Source organism: Centrocercus urophasianus, unplaced genomic scaffold (assembly GCF_019232065.1).
Source record: "Centrocercus urophasianus isolate 14NV4802_14NV808 unplaced genomic scaffold, USGS_Curo_1.0 seq_17, whole genome shotgun sequence".
Lineage (NCBI taxonomy): Eukaryota > Metazoa > Chordata > Aves > Galliformes > Phasianidae > Centrocercus > Centrocercus urophasianus.
The window spans coordinates 11308176-11327493 of NW_024884722.1; the positions used below are offsets into that span (position 1 = coordinate 11308176).

Consider the following 19318-nt stretch of genomic DNA (forward strand, 5'->3'; position numbering starts at 1 on the left):
TTTTTTAAGCATTAAAAGGAGATAAGGCTGCTTAAAGGAGGCAGCCAAATTAGTCCAGATTTATTAAATCAGTGTTCAAAAACTGTATGTTTCTGGGTGCTGCAGAAGACAGTAAGGCAAAAGCAAGCTCCCACAGAAGTCATTTGATTCAATTAAAGCAAGACTGTTTTAAATGCAGAAACAAAAGCTTAACTTAAATGAACCTACATCGTTAGTTTATTTCATTTAAAGGAAACAGAATTATCAAAAGTTCTCTTTCATTAGCCAGAGCTGAGTTTGTATTGGCTGGTTCTGTAGGTACAGTATATAGGAATACTTAAGGTAGCTGTCATTTTCAGAAGGTAACTCATTTGGTCACGCTGTTCATCCTGATTGCAGCTACCAGCTTCCAAACATTTCAGCTGCAGCCTAAAGAGGAAGCGGAGGCGGCTCTTAACCAAGTGCTGGTAACAGCTGAGAGCTGGAGGATCTGCCTTGGTACTTCAGATGAAATACAGATATCTGACTTCCCAAATTCCTATAAGAATCCAGCACACACGATGCTCCCAGCATCCAACATTCATAATAATAAACATGAGACTAAATGGGCAGAATATTCCAACTCAAAACAATGAATGTGAATGCAATTCAAGATCAGGCAACTAAGAAGAGCCTTGTCATAAAAACCCAAGAATGCCCATGCAAGTGTGTATGCATACCATGTATTTTCCCTATAAACACATGGGGTACTTCGTATCTTATACTGTGTACCGCTGTATATTCTGCTACTGTGTGTTCCCCCAGAAGACCTGAAATCAGTATATTTGTACAGATGGTACCCATAATTATCGCAACGACAGCCAAAAGACCACAGATTTCTTGGAGGAGTATCTTCAGAGAAGGGCTCAGAGCTCACACCAACTCAACGCAACCGATGTCTCTCTGCAACGCAAGTGCTCTTACACTGGGGTGCACAGCACTCATAGCACCAAAATAAACCTGCTGGCAGATTTCACTGAAATACAGTCCAAGCATTTTATTTTTCTTGGAATGTCAACTCAGGAAGATATCTCCACTTCAATTAGTTACGTGTGACTGTACAATAAAGATTTTCAGCCAAGAGCTTCAGCAAGCTGCAGAGCACGTTGGGCATTTTGAAGGGCTGTTCTTGCACCATCAGAACATGAACTTCTGTCCTGGGAGAGAGCAGCTTGAAACCACTGAGACTTCATGTGGCTCCTTGGAACGACTGCAGTTCAACAGTTACTTACACCGATTTACCTTAAAGCAATCTTTGCTATGCACGCCCAGCTGGCATTTGATACATATATCAATATAAAGCACAGTAATGTAACATGGTATAATAATGTAACTCATTTCCACAGCAAGGGGTTACCATTAATTAGAACATTAGAAGCCTAAACCTGCCCTTCCCTTCCCTCCCCAAGCTTTATCAAATAAGATTTTCTAATCTTTAAAATAAAATGAGCTGTTTGATAGATATGCAACTCCCAATACAAACTGAAATCTCTGCTTCTCCAGTGGCTTTCAGAACCCCAAAACTCCAGTCAAGAATTCTAAATAATTCACAACCTGCACTTAAAAAAAAGACAAAGTCCATAATAAGTAACCTCAACATTCTCCTTATAAGGGCCATCACCTCATAATGAAAAACTGGAAGAGTGCAGAAAACAAAGGACAAAAAAAACACCCCATTATTCATTAGCCAAGACCAAAAAAGAAAACAGTCTGAAAACCTCTGAAGATGCTGAGAAGGGCCAGATGCTGTGTGCTGCACTGCAGTGAGCCTCTGCTATTGGCAGTCTGCAGTGAGGCAGCCCCTCCAATCACAAGAGGGGCATGCAACAAGAGTTGAAAGGCTATGGAGAAAGTAACAGTACTTCTAAACATTGTTCAGAAGTTGGTGAACACAAATGCATGAGTTGCAAGAGCTAAGCAAGCCTCAGAAAATGAGAACAGCTTGAGAAGAAATAAGCTCTTCTTGTAATTTAGCTATTACAAAAGTCAGCATGAGTCTCCTATTTGATTGGGAAGAAGGAAACAAATCACAAGCCTTCAGTGCCCTTTAAGGCTTGTGCATACAACCCCATCTCACAAGGCACAGCGTGTCTAATGTCAACAAAACAATCAGGCAGCTTCACGAGTGTGTCAGGGCAGCTTAAAAGTTGGTATTGAGCTTTTATTTAAATATTTGATGCTTCCATCCCAGCCAGCTTCACAACTAAACCAAATACTTTGCCAGGAAAAAAAAACAAGCCATGCAACCTATGGCTTACTGAGAACTTACGCATACAGAGCCTCATCTATCTGACAGTGTATTTTATTGTGTGTGTGTCTAAAACACTGAGGGCAAGGATAATCACACAGTGACTCTTGTGATCTTAATTACAAAGATATTTTCACCTCTGCGGGTCCCATTTACAGAGTTACAACAAGGAACACAGCACACCTCTCCATACCAACAGACGGACTGGTTCCCATTCATTTTCCAGTTTGGGAGTAACCAGAAAAAGAACACTGCCAAACAACTAAACCTGATTTTACTCCTGAAGGAAAGAGAGAGGTGGCAGTGTGCAGAAATCTCTTCTGACACCCAGTCACTGTTTGGCTGGTGACTCCAGAGCAGCCTCCTGAACCACCTCCCCTAACCAGGCTGCAGCTAAAAGTGCTCTCACTGTTTTTTTGGCAGAAGTCATTCATACCCCATTAACCACTTACAGGAATGGGAAATGGAGATGATTAAGCTACTGAGGCACGTTCATGAAGCACGTTTCAGGGAATGCTTCCAGTCTTTATAATACACGAAGGGATTTACTTTTGTCAGGTGCAGCTGGCATTAGTATTATCTTTTTTGCTTTATTTAAGCACAAAGTCTTTCCAAATGAACAGCTCTGTTCTGGGTAACAGTTTTGACTCCAAAATTTGAAAAGGTATCAAACAGGTTACGAGAGCAGTTTCTCAACAGAGGCATATATCCAAGAAAGAACTCTGTAACACACCCTTGCTTTCAAAACAGTCCCTCGCCAAGCATGCTCAGATGCAGGAAAACAAGTACAGTTAGTGCCTGCCTGCAATCCTTTGTCCTCAAACTGGATGGAAGCAAAACGAATGCAGGAGGACTCTTTTTCTGAAGGGGAACATTTTGTGGGAGCATTCAATACCAATGTCAGCACTCACACATGCTGCATTCACCAAGTTTAGCTATGTAACCGCATGAGTAATTCTTACTATCACAGTTTTTAAAAGAGGGTTTAATTTCAAAAAATACAAGATGACCACTTCACACTGGGTCATTTCACAGCCAGATATAAGTCCCCAACTTGAAAGTTCCGTGGTGCACGAAGGACACTGGAAGGCAAAAGCTTTCTCTTGCTCAGACACCTTCACCCACAGCTGGGTACCCAGACTGACAGGCCTACAAACACCCAGAGATGAGGGGTGAGGAGAGGAGAGGAAACGCACGTGGAGGTGGGGGAGAACACACTCAGTGCTGCTTCTCTAAAGCTCCCCCAGTCGTCTCTATGGCACAAAGCATAATAGGGACAGAAAGGGAATCAAAACTCCATGTGAAGTTTCAAGAAAAACTCGAGCACTCTGCAAATGCTCTTAGAGACAACGTTATTCTTTTAAAGTCACTGAGCTTTGTGATGTAGCAGCTTCAGTCTTATTTCGCAGTCCTTTTAGTAAAGAAATCTTTGATCTTCCACACTGACACCCAGACTATGCCTTACACAGCCATCAAAATAAACTAGATACTCTTAATATGCAATACAGACAGAAACTCCTAGGGGGGAAAAAAAAAAACAACACCCAGCATTCGGAATTCTCAGTGCCAACACACTTCTGCCCGAACTTACAAATAGGTAACACCAGGATACAATAAAACTTAAAATAGACATACAAAAAATAGCACAAGTTTTCTGAGTGCAAGCTCTGTACCCAGATTTCATGGGCTCTCAAGCACAGTACTCTAAAAATAAACGTTTCTTGACCAAATTAGCCTTCAGAAACACTGCAAGTGCTGTACGCTGATGCCAGCTTGTCCAGTCTCGAGAACCTGCTCTGGGGTCTCAATCTCTGTCAGCTCCCTGGCTCTCTCAGGCTCGTCCTCCATGACACTCATTCCATGCTATCTCTAAATCCAATGTGGAGCAGCAATCTCCATTCAGAAAAAATAATTAGCTGAAGGTTTGGTCTGAAAGCTTTGGTCTCACCAGACCTACAGCATCGAATCTATTTTCATTTCACACTGCCTAATTTGAGAAATCCCACATGACAAACCTTGGAAATACCCCTTTAATGATGAAACAAAGGAAAAAAGCTGTAAGGAAATACAGGAATTCAGCCACATAAGGACACCGGGGTAACACGACCTTTTAACTCTGTTCCATAAGGAACAAGATAGGAGAAGGCCCATTAAGAGCAACATGAGCTCGGCCCTATAAGCAATGCACGGGAGCACAAGCCACTTTTACATCCACAGCCTTCCTCCCGTACAGAAACGTACGAAACAAAAAAAAAAACCACCACCAACTTCACACTCGGGAGCCCTTCAGCCGAACAGAACGGAAGCCATCAGCACGCGGGACCAAAACACGGGCGAAGCGCACGACTCGAGGAGGGCGGGGTGCAGCGGCCGATGAGCTCACGGGGCCTTTTCTATCTTTAGTCCCCGGACGCTGCGGAAGCTCCGTCCCGTCACTCGCACCCGGGCCGGGCGCGGCGCGCACCTGCGGGAGCTCAGCGCATCTCAGCGCCAGCCGCCGCTCAGCTCCCAGGCGCCCTTACCTTGAACACTTTGCCGAAAGCCCCGTCGCCCAGCTCTCCTATGATCTCCCAGAACTCCTCCGGGTTCAGGTCTCTCTTGACGTGCTCGTACTGCTTCTTTTTTTTCTCGCCGCCCAGCTTGAAGATCTTCCGAAAGTTGAAGAAAGACATCTTCCCTCCCGCCGCGGGGCCGGCCTGCAGGCGGCGATGGGGGGCGGCCGCCGGGGTCCCTCGGCGTGCCTCTCCCGGCCGGGCCGCTCGCAGCCCGGGCCGCCCGGCGCCTTGGGCGCCGCCCTCGCGGCCGCTCCGACGGATGGGATGAGCCCAGCCGATCCGAGCCGAGGCGCCGGGGGAGGGCCTCGCTCAGCGCCTACCGAGCGGCAACGGCCGGGCTCCCGGCGCCCATCGCGTCGGCAACAAGTGCCGGGCTGCGCGCTTGACACGGAGCGTGAGAAGACGGGCCGAGCGATCGCCGCCGCCCCGCGGGATGAAGAGGACGAGGAGGACAGGAGAAGGACTGCCCCGCCGCCGGCCCGCTGTCTGGCCGGAGCGACAGGCCCGCGGTGTCCCGGAGTGACGGCGCGGAAGCGGCCGGCGCTCCGCTCACCTCGCTATCCCTCCCGCCCCAGCCGCCCCTCCCCGCCCTCTCGCGTAGCGCTGCCCGGGCGGCGCCGTTTCCTGCGGGGCGGGGCAGTGCGGGTCCCGGCGCCTCCCCCTCCTCCCGCTGCTGGCGCGTGCGCACCCCATTCTCCCGCCCGCTTCCCGCGCTCCCGGAACCGCCTCGCCCCACCCGCCCCGCCACGACTCCTCCGGCGCATGCGCAAACGCCATTCCACTGCTGCCACCACCACGGCCGCCGCCGCCACCCCCAACAGCTGCGCGCCGGCAACAGCGGGGTGAGGAGGCGGGTTCGTCCATCCACGTGACGAGGCGGCGGCGGAGCGCGCCAATAGCAGCGCACCAATAGCAGCGAGCCGAGGCGTCCGGCGGGTAAGTTGTGTCTGCGCCTAAGATGGAGGAAGGGCCCGCCCTCTGCTTTCCTTGTGCTTCCCAGGGTCCAGGAGTCGAGCGCTCTAGGAGGTTCTTCTCCTTCTTTCCTTCCTTATTTGTATCTCGGTGGCCAGCCCTGTACTCGAAGCTGGGCAACGAACGAGAGCTGTTTGTTTGCCGAAGAGCCCTTAAGGGAGAGGCTGGTGGGATGGGGCTGGGTCTTTCTCCCAGCACCCCGTTAGCTTTGTTGGCTGCCTCCTGCGCGGAAGCTTCCCGGTCCCACGGGTTGCGTTTCCTGCATGAAGGACGGCTGCTTGCAGGGCACAAGCCTTCCTGTCGGTGCGGGTGAGCCCTCATCGCCCGCTCAGTGCTCTGCAGAGGTATGCCGGGCACCCGAGCTTCGTCTAATTCCGAATGGAGAAAGGCGACCTTGGGAGACTTGCTTGTGTTGATTCTCCACGTGCTACTCGTTCGCTGCAGCATTCGGTCATTGTAGGGTGTCGTGTTTTTATGTACGTTTGCTGTTCTGTGAGGTTTAGCAGATATCTTGGTGGCAAGGCTTAGGTTATGGCAAGATGTAGCGAGTTGATTTTGCAGTCAAGGCAATGATTTGAGACTTAAGAGACCCAGTGATGAGACATACACTGTGTGAGAATCACTGAACACCTTAACCTCACCTCAACCTGAGTGCCTCTGGTTACCGTTAATTTAAACAGCGCATTAAAAGCTTCTAAAGATCAGGCCTCCGGTGCTTCTCATTCCTCAGACCATTTTATTAGCATGATAATAGTTTGCTATCTCAAGAAGGTAGTCTATGCGTAACAATGATAGAGCACTGAGATACAGTTATGAGGACTGTGGAAGCGTAGGCAGCCTCACTGAAAGAAGCATGACTTTATGGACTAGAAGCTGCTGGGCTGGCCGAGAACAGGATTTCAGAAAGGGAATTGTACAGGTACTTGTGCTAAACTAACAAAGAAAGAAAGGTTTCTCAGAAGGAAGTAAGAGCATAACAGAGGCCCAGTGTTGAACTTTTGGTCATGTCTTGCAATGGTTTTGGTGTCTGAATGATGCTGGAGTAGAAGCTTTTTAAGAATGCGCTGCATTGTGAACAACTGGTGGTTGGTTGGTGCTGATAGTATCTGTGATGCACGGGAAGATGCAGTGCTGTGCACTGTCCCCTCCACAGAGCAAGATGGCCATGAAGTGCCAGCTTTGTGTCAAATGCCCTTGTTAACTTGATAGCAGTCCTGATTTGGTGTAGCTATCAGCGATATTAAAACATGGTATTGAGCTCTGTGGTTCCTTGATGTTGGCAGCTGGGATGCGTGTTGTGAGGCCAGGTTGGATGGGGCCCCAGCAACTTGATCTAGCAGCTGGCAACCCTGCTTGTGGCAAGGGTTGGAACTTAAAGATCCTTGAGGTCCCTTCCAACCCAAGTCATTCCATGGTGCTCAAGAACAAGCTGTCCACACGTGTAAAGCTAATGCCAAGAACCAACTGCACGCAGATGAGCTGTTTTCTTCTCACCTTAATGATTTGGCTGGCTTGCTGCCCATATGAACTTCATTTAGAAGTTTCATGCAAATAGTTTGACTACAATAAGGGAGGAGGAAGTAACTGATAAGGTTTTTTCAGTGTTGCCAGAGCCAATTTAGCTTGTGGAATCTCTGTTTTTAAAATGCAATTTCCTTTTCCTCCCTCTGATAACTATTTTCTTGGTACTCATTCAGGTGGGACGATAGCTTTGATTTGGATGTTAAAATAATAAGTTTAATAACACATTTTTTTATTTTAAATTGCTCTTGGATAAAAAGTGCTTAGGGGTGAATCTAGTGCATCTAGTTACTTAAAGTAATTGATGAGGGCAGGGGAAAAAGGGAGTCTGACAGCCATATTATGAAATCCTGGTATTGAGGCAGGATCAGCTTTTCTTTAGCTCCAGAGGTGTCTTGGGGCAGCAGAAGGTGCATGTGCGTATGTTGTCGGAGTTTGTAACAGTAACAGGACGGGGATGCCAAACTAAAAAAAGCTCTGGAGCTATATGTGAATGAGCATAATTGAGTTTGCTCTTTGAGAGTCCTGGCAGTGAGGTTGCTGGGATGTTAGGGCTGTGTTCTATCTCAGCTCTGTTGGCAATGTGAAGTGTTTTTTTGTACTGCACGAAGTTCACCTACAGCATCTCTATTATGTATCAGTTTGCTTTTAACACGTGTGTAAAATGGGTTCAGATTGGGGCAGAACAAGGGCAGGATTGTCCTAACAATTAATGTTAGATGCGATGTTTTAGACTTTCCTAAAGATGGGCTCCATACCACAAGCTTTAAACTGGTATAACATTGAAAATATAAGGCGAGAGGCTGACACAACAAATGAACAATTAATCTGGTGATAAAGTTTTGCTTTTTACTTTTTTTTTTTTTTTTTTTTTTGCTAAGTAATTTGAGGTTTAAACATTGTAACTGCAAATGGGAATGAGCTGCAGTTTTCTGTTTCCCCCTCACTCTTGTGTTCTACAGCTACAGCTTGCCACTCAATCCTAAAATAAGCTCTCAGGTGAAGGTTAAGAGCTGGTAGCAAATCATTCCCAATTTGCATTGACTTCCTGGTATGGAGGAGGCTGTATGAAACCTGCTTGTTTTTTTCTGTTTTGTTTTCCCTCCTCTTCTCTCCTGGTAGCGGAAGGTTTTAACAGCCATAACTGTTTCCAGATGGCAGGGATAAAAAGGTAAAAGTGAATTATAAGTACATTAAAATTTCTCCTGCAGGAATTTAAAACAATGCGTTTTGGAAATTCAGTGCTTCCTTAAAATGTCAGAGTGTGCTGATGTTGAATAACTGTGTTAGCTGTGCTTCAAACCAGTGGGCTTAAAAATAGCTGTAACTCCTTACTCCAATCCTTCTTAAGATTTAGAAGTCTCCTACCTACTTTCTGCTGCTAAGTGTCACCATCCTTTCCACTTAATTGCTTACACTTGCTGCTGTTTGTAAACCCCCCCTTAGGTTCTGCCTCTATTTTGTGTGAACTACTTTTATTCCTTTTCTCTTCATTGGAAATACGTGCTTGTTTCAGAAATCTAATTAGAAATGTGTTCTTCACAGTATAAGTAGCCCTTTAACTGCAGTCCTGCCTCCTGTTCTCAGTTCTTTCAAAATATTTGGTGGTGTATTTTTGTACTGCCTTGAGTTTATGTCCACCCACACTTTCACTGATCTCCTCCGACCTTCCTTCTGATGTTTGAGTTGACTGAACTGCTCAGAGGTCACAGGTGATTTGTTTGTGGCTTAATCCCAGACGTGCTTCTTGTTTTGTATGTTCTGCTCTGTCTGCCACCCTTGGCACCCGCTGCTGTCTCCTCTGTTTTATTTACTTGATGTATGTGCCCTTTTTGTTGATACTTTCCAATTGCATGCAGGCGTTCTTCTGTAGACTGTATCTTCTGCTCTCTTTTGTTCTTGGTATTAGTGATGTCTCTTGTGTAAGGTACTCATTTCAATTGTAAGCTCTATGGTGTTAACTTCTAGATCTTTCTATTTAATGCTTGACATTTCTTTCTAACTTCCTTTCTTGTATTTTTGATTTTTTGCCAAGATCTCATCTGTCCAGCGTCTGTCTTTGAAGTCGTTCCCAAAGTCTGCTTTGCTTCCTGCTGAATCTGCTGCCTGTCCCTTGGAGTTGGGGATTGCATGGAATGAAGTTTTGATGCTTCATCTTGTACTGCCATAGTTTTATTAACTGTATGACAACATTTAGCTTATGGAAGTGTTCTGGTGACTCGTCCATACCTGATCTTTTCTCCCATTTCATCAATCATTCACCTTTCCTACTGCACCTGATTCCTGTGTCTTAATATTCTAGTTAGTGATGGTCAAGTACAGAGGAACTGTCATTAGGAGTGTCATTAGTTAGTAACTCGTGTTTACGTGCAGTTTACTAACGACTCTTTTTGACATAAGAAGGTGGCCAAAAGGCTGATGCATTTTCCTTCAAGAAGCATTAAGTCATCTTGCCCGTTTGTTGGAAGCATTGAGAGGGGAGACTTTGTATCATACATAATGTTCTTCAGCCCTTCTATTTAATGTACTGCTGGTAGATCTGTAGCTTAGGGAGGTGTGTGTCTGTTCTGCATGGAACATGTGGAAACAACTCCTCTTGAACAGAAAAGCCTGAGATTCAGTTCTGTGTTCAGCACTTTATGGCCTTCTCTGACATGAGTAATAGCAGTCATTTGGTGATGTGTAGCACAAATATGAACAATAGATGCTTGTTACCAGTAGTAGAGAAGAATTTTTTTAGCCGTTTGCTTATACCTCATCAGCTGCAGTGGCTCCTCAGGCCTCTTGTCAGTAACCTGGAGATGATTCCCTGCAGTGCTCCTGCTTTTGATGCACTTGCACAGAAGATAGGCAGTAGGGCACTTCCATGGGCAATCTGAGAATTGCCATAGAGACACATACAGCATTTGAGAGTTTCAACATATTGGTATTACTTGCAGTAAGGAAGTTGTGCGTTCAAATGTCAGGATTCAGATTCGTTTAATACAGTTTTGATCTGAGAAAAATTGATGGTCAATGGGGAAGAACAGAGGGTGAAATATATTCATTCTTTAAGATGCTACCTGAAGTTTAGAGTACAAAAAGGAAGTTTGCCTTCTTGCTGCCAGCTGCTCTGCTACAAACACACCTTTGAGATGAATGCCCTGAAGGACAGCCAAGCTCACACACGTAATGTGAGGGGTAAGTTGGGCTTTTCTACTTAGCAGAATTACGCCTTAGTTTTAATGGAAAATGTCAACATATGTAGCTGAGTCTCGATTGATTGATTGATTGACTGCTGCAGTTAAAATTTCAGGTCCTCTTTCATTATAAAGATGAGACTGTCAGATGGTTTCCACTTTACGTTTAACTTGAGAATTCCCAAAATGTAAATCTCTGGATAGTATTAATTCTGATTAACTAATTAGTTGTAATTCTGTATTAAAATATTCTGCATTGCGGATAAATACTTTTTTTAAAGTACAGTTCTTATTCTAAATTTGTTCACTCCATGTGTTGGTGACTTTAATGACCTCACAGAACTACACAGATGAGTCCATCTGAAGTATTGATTTTGAGATAAACATATGCAGTTAAAATACTACACTCTTGGCTATATTGGTGTCTTTCAAGCGTTTTAATCACTTGAGATAATTTTTTTTTTTAAAGGAGAAACTATTTGATCAAAACTGTACGTGAATGCAAGGCAAAGTATTTAAAACTTGCAGAGCCCCGTTGGTCTGATGGCTGTTAGAAGCTTTGGTTAAGTCACATGAAAGCATGCATTACAAATGCTTCCGTGTTTGCCTTCCTCCAGACTTAATGAGCCCCTTGCCTCTTGCATGGCAGTCACGAGCTGATTTGTTCTTTTTGCTTGTGGCTTTCAAATTTGCATTGGTTCACATAGCGGCTAGGATTAGAAATTTATTAAGGGATAAAGATAGCTTTGCATCTCAGTCAATACTGGCACGAAAATGTCTGAACAAAAAATCCACATGTATTGCTGCTTTTCTTTCTGCAAATCCTGAATTTTGTCCTCTTGTTTCCCAGGAATCGTTTTCCAGAGCGGACATTGTGTTCTCTCATGGTCCTGATCACCTCTGGAATCTTAGCATGGAACGAGTTGTTCTGTAATAGGAGTTATTGTAATTTTTTAATTGATATTATGGCAGCAAATCCAGTTCTGGTTACACAGTAGCACAGGCAGGATGCTTATTATGCCTTCTTCATATATTATTAAAAATACACCTCACTGAAAGGAGGGAGCGTTTTGCAAAATCTGACAGTCTGACACAAATAAAGGACTGGAAGGCACTGAGTGGTTAGTGGTATCCTGGGGAGACCTTGCTGTGTGGTAATATCACAAACGTCTGTTATTTGCATGTCAGATCATTTTGCCAGTGGACAGGGTCAGCACAAAGGTCACAAACATCAACTTGAAGTGTGTTTATTTTCACTGAAGTTTAAGGCGATGAAATAGTAAGTGAAACAATACAGCAAGAATAATACAGAGCAAAGCAGTGCAGCTCACCATTGCTAAAGGAGGGCAGTGATAGTGATTAAGAAAGGTGCATCACCTTCTGCCCTCACACTTTCACAGTCACTGGGCAGCCCTGTTTGCAGCGTGCGTTTGGAGAACCTTCCTGAGCCATTGGGAGGTCCTGTGCAGTGCATCTGCTCAACGGTGAGGCCTCCAACTTCACTGCAAGAGGGTGCAGCTTTCATATTGTTGAATAAGCCAGTTTAAGTGATAATTAGGTGGGAAAATCTGCTTTCATTCTCCCTTTGGATTCTACCTCCAGCCTGGCCAAGGCTTGAGGAGGAACCAAGGGAGTTTGTGTACTAATAGGCCTTGATAGTGTGCTTCTACACAGGGAAAGGTTAATACACTCTCATGACACTTTATCTAAGCTACTTCTCTTGCTAATGAGATGTTTTGTCCAAGGTACATATTTTGCTACTGGTTGGATGCTGATGGTGGGTAATGCTGGGTTGTGAGACTCATCGAGGAGTGAGCTTTGGTGTGAAGCCTGCTGTTCAGGCCTCAGTGCTGCAGTGAGATCAGCTGTTCACTGACGCAAAGCTTGACTTTGAAATGAGTTTACTGAGCAAACAGTGTAGCTTTTCACTGATAAATGATGTCATTTTTATGTTGCAGTCATGTTTAAAGCAGTTTCTGCTTGTACAAGGTTCTGGACCTCAAGCTGGATTTCTGCGGACATTTGTGCAATTCTGATCTTTTTTGAAGCAAAAAAAAAAAATGCTGTAAGTTGAGGAATATAAATTGGCTTTTTGTAGCAATTCTGCTCAATACAACAGCTGCATATGCTGTTACTGCACTGTGTGGATTGTTAAGGCAAATAGCAGCTATTGTGTGTTTCACAGTAGCATACACAAACTTTGGACACTGGGACCTGGTGAGGAGAAAACAGTGTTGTGATGTGATGCATTTTTTTATTTCGAGTCCCCAGAACCTTTTTTCTTTTTTCTTTTTTAATATGTCAGAATGGATCTTTAATCTCCCATCTACAGAACTGTGTTTTAGGATACACCACACCATATCTATGGATTAAACCATACAATCCCATTACATGAGTTTGAACTGAATTTCTTGTAGCAGAGACCCATAAAATTAACAACAGGAAAAATAATTTCTGTGGCCTCTGGCTGAGCTGTAATATAATGTTTTGGATGCTGTGCACAGGAGTGACTGGCTTTCAGAAGCATGAGTGGCATCTATTGAAATGCAATTAAGGGAATGCTTTAATCTGTTTATAAGAGGATGTTTTGGTTGTGTTTTTCCACATGCCAAGAGGTCAGAAATAGTAATAACTCGATTGCTGGGTAGCTGTGGCAGTGAGGTGTTTTCTTTCAAATTGTGTCAGTTTTCTGTTTGTTACTTTTCTACTGGGTTCAGAGAGAGATTTTATAAAAGGTGGACAAAAATTATTACCAGAAAGTTGTTCAGACTTCTTTGCTCTATAGAGAGGAAAGCTATTAAGGTTGCAGTCCTCTTGCAGAACTGTGCAGTTCTGGGTTTGTTCTGCACAGGGCTGATGTTCTGTATCAACTCAGGGATGACATTTAGGAAGCACTCAGTGGGAACGTTTGTACAATGTTTGTTATTTCAGAGCATCATCTGGGAGTTATAGAAACTTATAACCCAAAATTTGATAGAGGACAAAATGTCTGGATTTTTAATAGCCCTAATAGAATTCAGCAGCTGAAGCTAAAGGATGGTGAGCCAGGTTTTCTCAGCGGGGAAGAAAGCACTCTTCACATCATTCAGAGTTCATTGAACACAGTGTAAGAGATCGTGCAGAGTAATTTGCTCTTAAGTTATCAATAATTATTCACCTTTGGGATTTCGAACTATATCTCTTTCTAGTTTGAGCATCCGAAGAACAAGAGGAAATCAAATAGATTTCTTTACTAGGAAAGCTTTTGGTTTTGTATGTCAGAGCAGTCCAGTCCTGAGTAGGAAATCCTGTCCTTGATTTCAGGTATGGAAGTTCTGAAAGAAATTCAGAGGCTATAGGGCTGGGAATTGCAGCATCTTTAAGGTAGAAAACCACCTTTTTGTTACTTTTCCTAGATGATAGCTGAGAGAACAAGTAACTTGCTCAGGGAGCATTAAAATAAGTGTAACAAAAAGTTGGTTCTTACACGGGTTAATAGTCTGAACTTCCCGCAGTACGAGAGAAAACGCAGGAAGCATTACAAGGTTTAATTGGGAAGAGAAAAATTGCATACAAGATAAGAAAAAGATACAAACAAAAATACTGTAGCCAGTTTAGAAATAGAAGTCAACTTCCAACTAGTTTTATTATTCCTTGTAAGCAGAGTAGCAGACCTCAGTCTTCCAAAAGAGCTCCAAAGGAGTGAATCTCACTGTAGTTATGCTCACAGGTTGCACGATGGCCCTGTTTGTATCCGAGACTTCAGCATTCTTCTGGCTAAATTTCTTTCGTGAGTACCAATAGCTGTGTTATTTGGAGATCAGGATTCGAGCACAGCCTCATGTTGCTCTGATATAGTTAAATGTTCGTTTGTACAGTACAGAAGAATTAAAACTGCTTTCAGAACTTTAAATAGATCTGCCATAGCCTGCTGCTTTGTTAGGTACTGAGAATGTTTGGAAAACATTTTAACACGTGTGCAACTCAACCAAACCCCAGGGTAATGATGTTGAAGTCATTGGTTGTAACAGAATGTTCTGCGCGAAGAATATTCACATCAATTCTGATCCTAATGCAGAGGCTCTTTTAATTTACACCAGATACATAAACTGATATGAAGGAGTAAAACATGGTCAGGAAAACTTCTCTCCAGCTTGAGGCAGCCTTGCACGGAGTGAACTGCTTTAGGAAGGCAGCTGGCAACCAATGCCTGCCACTTCTGCTCAAATTCCTGAAATTCAAAAATGGTCCTTCAAGGAGCAGCACTGAATCTGCTTTATTGCTGCTGTTGCAGCGTAGGAAAGCTACCTGTTGCCTTCAAATGGGGTGAATGATGCCTTATTTGCTTGGCTTTGTTAGCTGACTTGAATATCCCTTTATGTCAGATTACATGTGGCTGTCAAAATAAATGTTCACTTGCCGGAGAGACTTTTGGGAATCCTTTTCTATCAAAGCTTCTATACTGCTTTATTTTCAGCCATCAAACTTAGTATTTATACTAAAAAAATGTGTGGTGTTTTTGTTTTTGCTTGTTTTTACTTTACCAACAGCTGAGAACCGTCTTTCCCAGTGAAAGAATGTCTTTTCAGCAGCTCAGCTCGTTCTAGCAGCACCATGGGAGATTAACAGCTTTCAGAGAGAATTAATCGCCTTCATAGACTTCCTCTTGTCCTCACTCCAGACAGGTTAGAGAATTAGGTGAAGAGGGTACTTCAGCATGATTATCTCATAGCTTTAACATACAAATAGCAAGTGAAGACTATCAGTAGCGGCCACTGCTACTGTGTTTGTGGTGAGATTACAGCTGTCTGTGAGCGGCAGAAGGTAGTTTGTTAGGGGAGACTGGAAGTGCTCGGCCTGCTTTCTATGAGTGATTTATTTTGGTGGCAGTGCGTTGTTTTTATTAACGGTATTGAAAATGTTCTTTAATTATGGTTTTGTTTTGTTTTAGAAGTCTGTGGGGGAGCTTCAGTTTTGGAGTTTTTATTTGATATAATCTGTAATGAAAGATTTTACTTTCAAGCTCACTTGAATCTAGTTGTATAATACAATGTTGGTTTTCTTTGCTTGTTTTTAATTAAAAATGTTGTATGTGGCTTTGGATAATGAAAACCATTTTTAACTGCCTTGTACTGGAAGTGCCTCTGCTGCTCATGAAGAATTGAATAATACTCTTGTCCTATAGGGTGTTGAGTCAAGCACAGATGAGTTCAATTCAGATGACTGAGGTGGTTACAAAACCCAGCTGTCCCACGTTCCACAATTTGCTTTCTCTGTGGCAGGCATGGCTGACCATGAAGCAATTCCCCCTCAGCCAGTTTGTGACCTGCTCTAGTCATGTAGACCAAGGGGGACTTTAAGCTACTTTAATGCACTGGGTTGTTAACTACAGCAGTTCAAGCGCTGCTTCCCATATAAATGATTGGTGCCAGTATTGCGGCTGCAGGCTTTGGAGAAGAGCAGATGCCTGCTAGGCTGCTTAAACTGCCTCCATGGGTAGGTGATATCCTCTGCTTCTGATTCAGTCAGCTTGAGGAAGTCTTTGAGCTCAGTTGTAGTTGCAGCCTGGTTGCAGGTAACTACTGGCAGGGTGCTTCTTCTATGGCTTGATGACTCCAAACAGCTCATTTCTGATTAAGGAAATTTCCTGCAAGAGCTTGGGTTCTTAATGCATCTGGAGAAAAGACTCTGTAAGGTGAATTAGAATAGACACTTCTCTCATGGTTCCTGTTTCACTGGGCTTGGAAGAAGACCAATTCTTAATCTGTTATCCATTTTTGAAAAAGATACATGGTGAACACAGGATTAGGAGCCAAGACATATTGGCCTGTACTGGTTCTGTTGAACAAATAGTTTAGGTAGTTCAATTAGGAGCTATTCTAGCAAGCCCAGGCCATCCTCCTGGTTGGACCACGTGGGAGGGAATGTAGAAAATGGCTTGGTTTTAGGTGGTGGCAGCTGATGGAAGACCACCAGCTTTCCTTGGTTCCTCTCCTCCTTTTGAGATAATACCTTGCTAAGTGCACCAGGAGTCTGAGGATTACGGTCTTGTTTGAGTTCTCGCTATGGTCAGGAGAGCTAACATTGATAGAAGGAAATCAAGGAAATGCCTTTATTTGGATAGAGTACTGCCTAAAGTAGTATCAAATTCAGACCATTTTTGTTTGTTTGTACTTAGGTAAGTGCTGTACCAACTTTGTTTTTGCCTTTGAAATGGAACTTTTTCCCAGAGGAGTATTTCAGATAGTAAAATTTAATTCCAACTTCTTTTTTTCTTTTACTGTGCTTTTATTGCCGTTCTTCAGAGATGTTTTACAGTGGCAAAAGGGATATTTTGCTCTCCTAAGCTTATGGACTTGATGCCTCTCTTGCCTTTTGCACTGCTGGCAGCACTGAATTCCCTGTACCACTACAGTTGTAAAGCCATTTTACATGGCATTTAAAATGAAACATAGAATAAGATGATGCTTTCTACGACTCTGCATTGTTTGTATCGATAAACATTGTCGCAATGCTTTAGCAAAAGTCATTTTCATCCTTAAACATTTGTGCATCTTCTATCTGTTTGGGATTGTTTATTGTGAGCTGCACGTAGCCACAATGCCGGCCATTCAGCCCTTGGATCTCCGCTGTACAAAGTCACTGTTATCTCCCTTGGTGACAGCGTATCACCAACAGTACGGTGCGGAGCTGCAAGCACTCCTGACATAATGGCAAGTCTCACTTTTGCCAGGATGAGTCACTAATTAATTAACCCCTGGGATGGAGAGGCTTCCTGTGCCAGTTCAAGAACAAGTTACGGGAATGCACCATTCTGTGGCAAAGTAGAAGTTGGTTTGAAGCATTTTTATCAGCTCTTTAACTGTTGTATTTACTAATGCTGTAAATGTGCTTGTAGCAAGTTTATAACCAAACAGAAAAATAGGTGCATTGGATGGAGTTGGTTGATGTGCCTTTGCAGGAGAAAAGAACTGCTGCTAACACCGTGGGCTGGGTTTAAGTGCCCCGTACAGAATTATAAGACTTCTACCCTAGGAGAAGGGATTTGTAGTGAGTGTATAGAGGCAAGGAGCACAGGAAATAGCAAAGGTCTTTGCCTCTCACCAGGCCACAAAGCTTTGGTTTGTAACAGGTTCAAACGTGGTTACAAGTGGACTGCTGGGGAGGGAAGGAAGTGAGTGGGCTTGGCTTTGTGGTATGGCAGAGATTGGGGAGACTGCCAGAAGCAAGGAAGAGCAAGGCAGGGCTGCTCTGTGGGTGCTGCTCATGTGATTGTCAGCCACAGAGTGGCTGGAGTGAGTTTCACTCTCCCAGCCTCAAATGGATGGAATGTCTTACCGTGGGACTTTGGTGGATTTGTTTTATGGCCTTGAAAACAAATGAAGAAACAAGAAGTTGTGTTTTCGTAGCGCTAGAGAAGGGTCTTCCTTTTTCTCCAGGAACCCACAGGTCTGTGGATAGAACTTAAGATGTATGAAGCATCTCGAAGCAGGCAGAGTGGTGCTGTACACGAAGGGTGTGAGCTTCTCAGGGGAAGAGCTGTCATGAGGTGTGTGAGCTACGGGGAAGCTGCAGGATTTCTGGTTCAATTCCCAGTGGTTTCTGAAATGGAGAGAGAGCTTCTGCTGCAGAAAGGAATGCTGCTTTGTATAAAAGATCATGATAGACAATGAGAACTGTGTTTGTACCCATGGGATACATGTCTGAGTGAAGTGCCACTCAAAGTGAGTAGTTGGACAACTGTAGCACCAAAAAGGACAAAACTTTACTGTAATATTTCCTGTTTGGGAGCGGGACACTGAACAGCAGTGCTTCTCTTTATTCCGATGTATCACACGTTAATTCTGGTATGTGTTTATTGCTCAGTGTGTGATGTCTTTGTGCAAGCCATGAACGTTTGTTGGACTAATCTTTTGGGTTTTTTATTTCTATACTATATGCTGGCTATAGGGACATGGCAGGCATCAGTGTACATGAGGCCATAAGGAAAAAGAGATGGACTGCAAAGACTAAATGTGTTATAGAAATGCATGTGCCAAGAAAAATAGAGGTTCAAACTATATGGTTGCTTGGAAAAGTTTATAGTCTAAATTTTCTATAGATTATTTAGAAAGAAACTGGAGAACTTCCATACGGAGCAACAACAGCCTTGCTTTAAAAAGATCATGCAGTCAATAGCTTAGTTTAGAAATTTCTTCTGATGAATGACTGCAATTCAGCAGGAAGAAAAATGTGTTTCCTGGGGAGATTCAAGCAAGAAAAGGAGAGTGAGAATAGATAGAGTATATGTCAGCAATGCTCTAGCATGTTGTGCTACACTGATTTTCAGGCCCAGATTAAGGTTTAAGTGTGAAAACAGAAACAAAGTGGAATCCAAGCTGTTGTCTCCCAATAATGCAAGACGCTATCGTGACATTCACGTCATGTTGTCTCTCTATGTATAAGCATCTTGTCAGTGATCTCTGTACTCTGCACAGCACACAGAAAGGAGCTTTTTTACACTCTTTGAAGAGTAAGGCTTTCAGCCTGACGTGCTGCTCAAAATCAGTTTGCTTGCCGCCTTTGGACCACACCTGTAAGCAACTGATATCCATTTGGAGGTAACTTGTAAAGGTTTACAGGAACAATTTAGTTAAAATGGGAGAAAGTAATAAAGAGTATATTCAGCCTCAAAACCTCTACAGGATGTTCTAGACAAACCTTCAAGGTTGAGAGCTTGTTTTCTGCGTGTGGTTTTTTGTTTGTTTGTTTGTTTGTTTTCCTGAAACCAACTGCGGCAAGCTGAGAATGAGTCCAGTACTGACAAAAGATAGCAGGCATTAGACAGGGGAAACTGAAGAGGTAAG

The 19318-nt window shown here is 43.6% G+C and overlaps 2 protein-coding genes across 9 annotated transcripts in view; one reads left to right on the forward strand and one right to left on the reverse strand.

The window, feature by feature from the left end:
- The window catches only part of SLK (STE20 like kinase), a 46177-nt gene extending 41191 nt beyond the window's left edge, over window positions 1-4986 (reverse strand). For all 3 annotated transcript variants that reach the window (XM_042818923.1, XM_042818924.1, XM_042818922.1), the window contains exon 1: window positions 4789-4986. In XM_042818923.1, coding sequence (XP_042674857.1) covers window positions 4789-4938 — 150 coding nt within the window. In that variant the 5' untranslated portion in view covers window positions 4939-4986. The remainder of the gene's footprint in view (window positions 1-4788) is intronic.
- A 708-nt stretch (window positions 4987-5694) lies between these two features.
- Window positions 5695-19318, forward strand: part of STN1 (STN1 subunit of CST complex) — a 45216-nt gene continuing 31592 nt past the window's right edge. For 2 of the 6 annotated variants that reach the window (XM_042818783.1, XM_042818776.1), the window contains exon 1: window positions 5695-5757. The gene's annotated coding sequence lies outside the window, so the exon portion shown is untranslated. The other 4 variants (XM_042818777.1, XM_042818780.1, XM_042818781.1 and 1 more) reach the window with 4 other exon arrangements.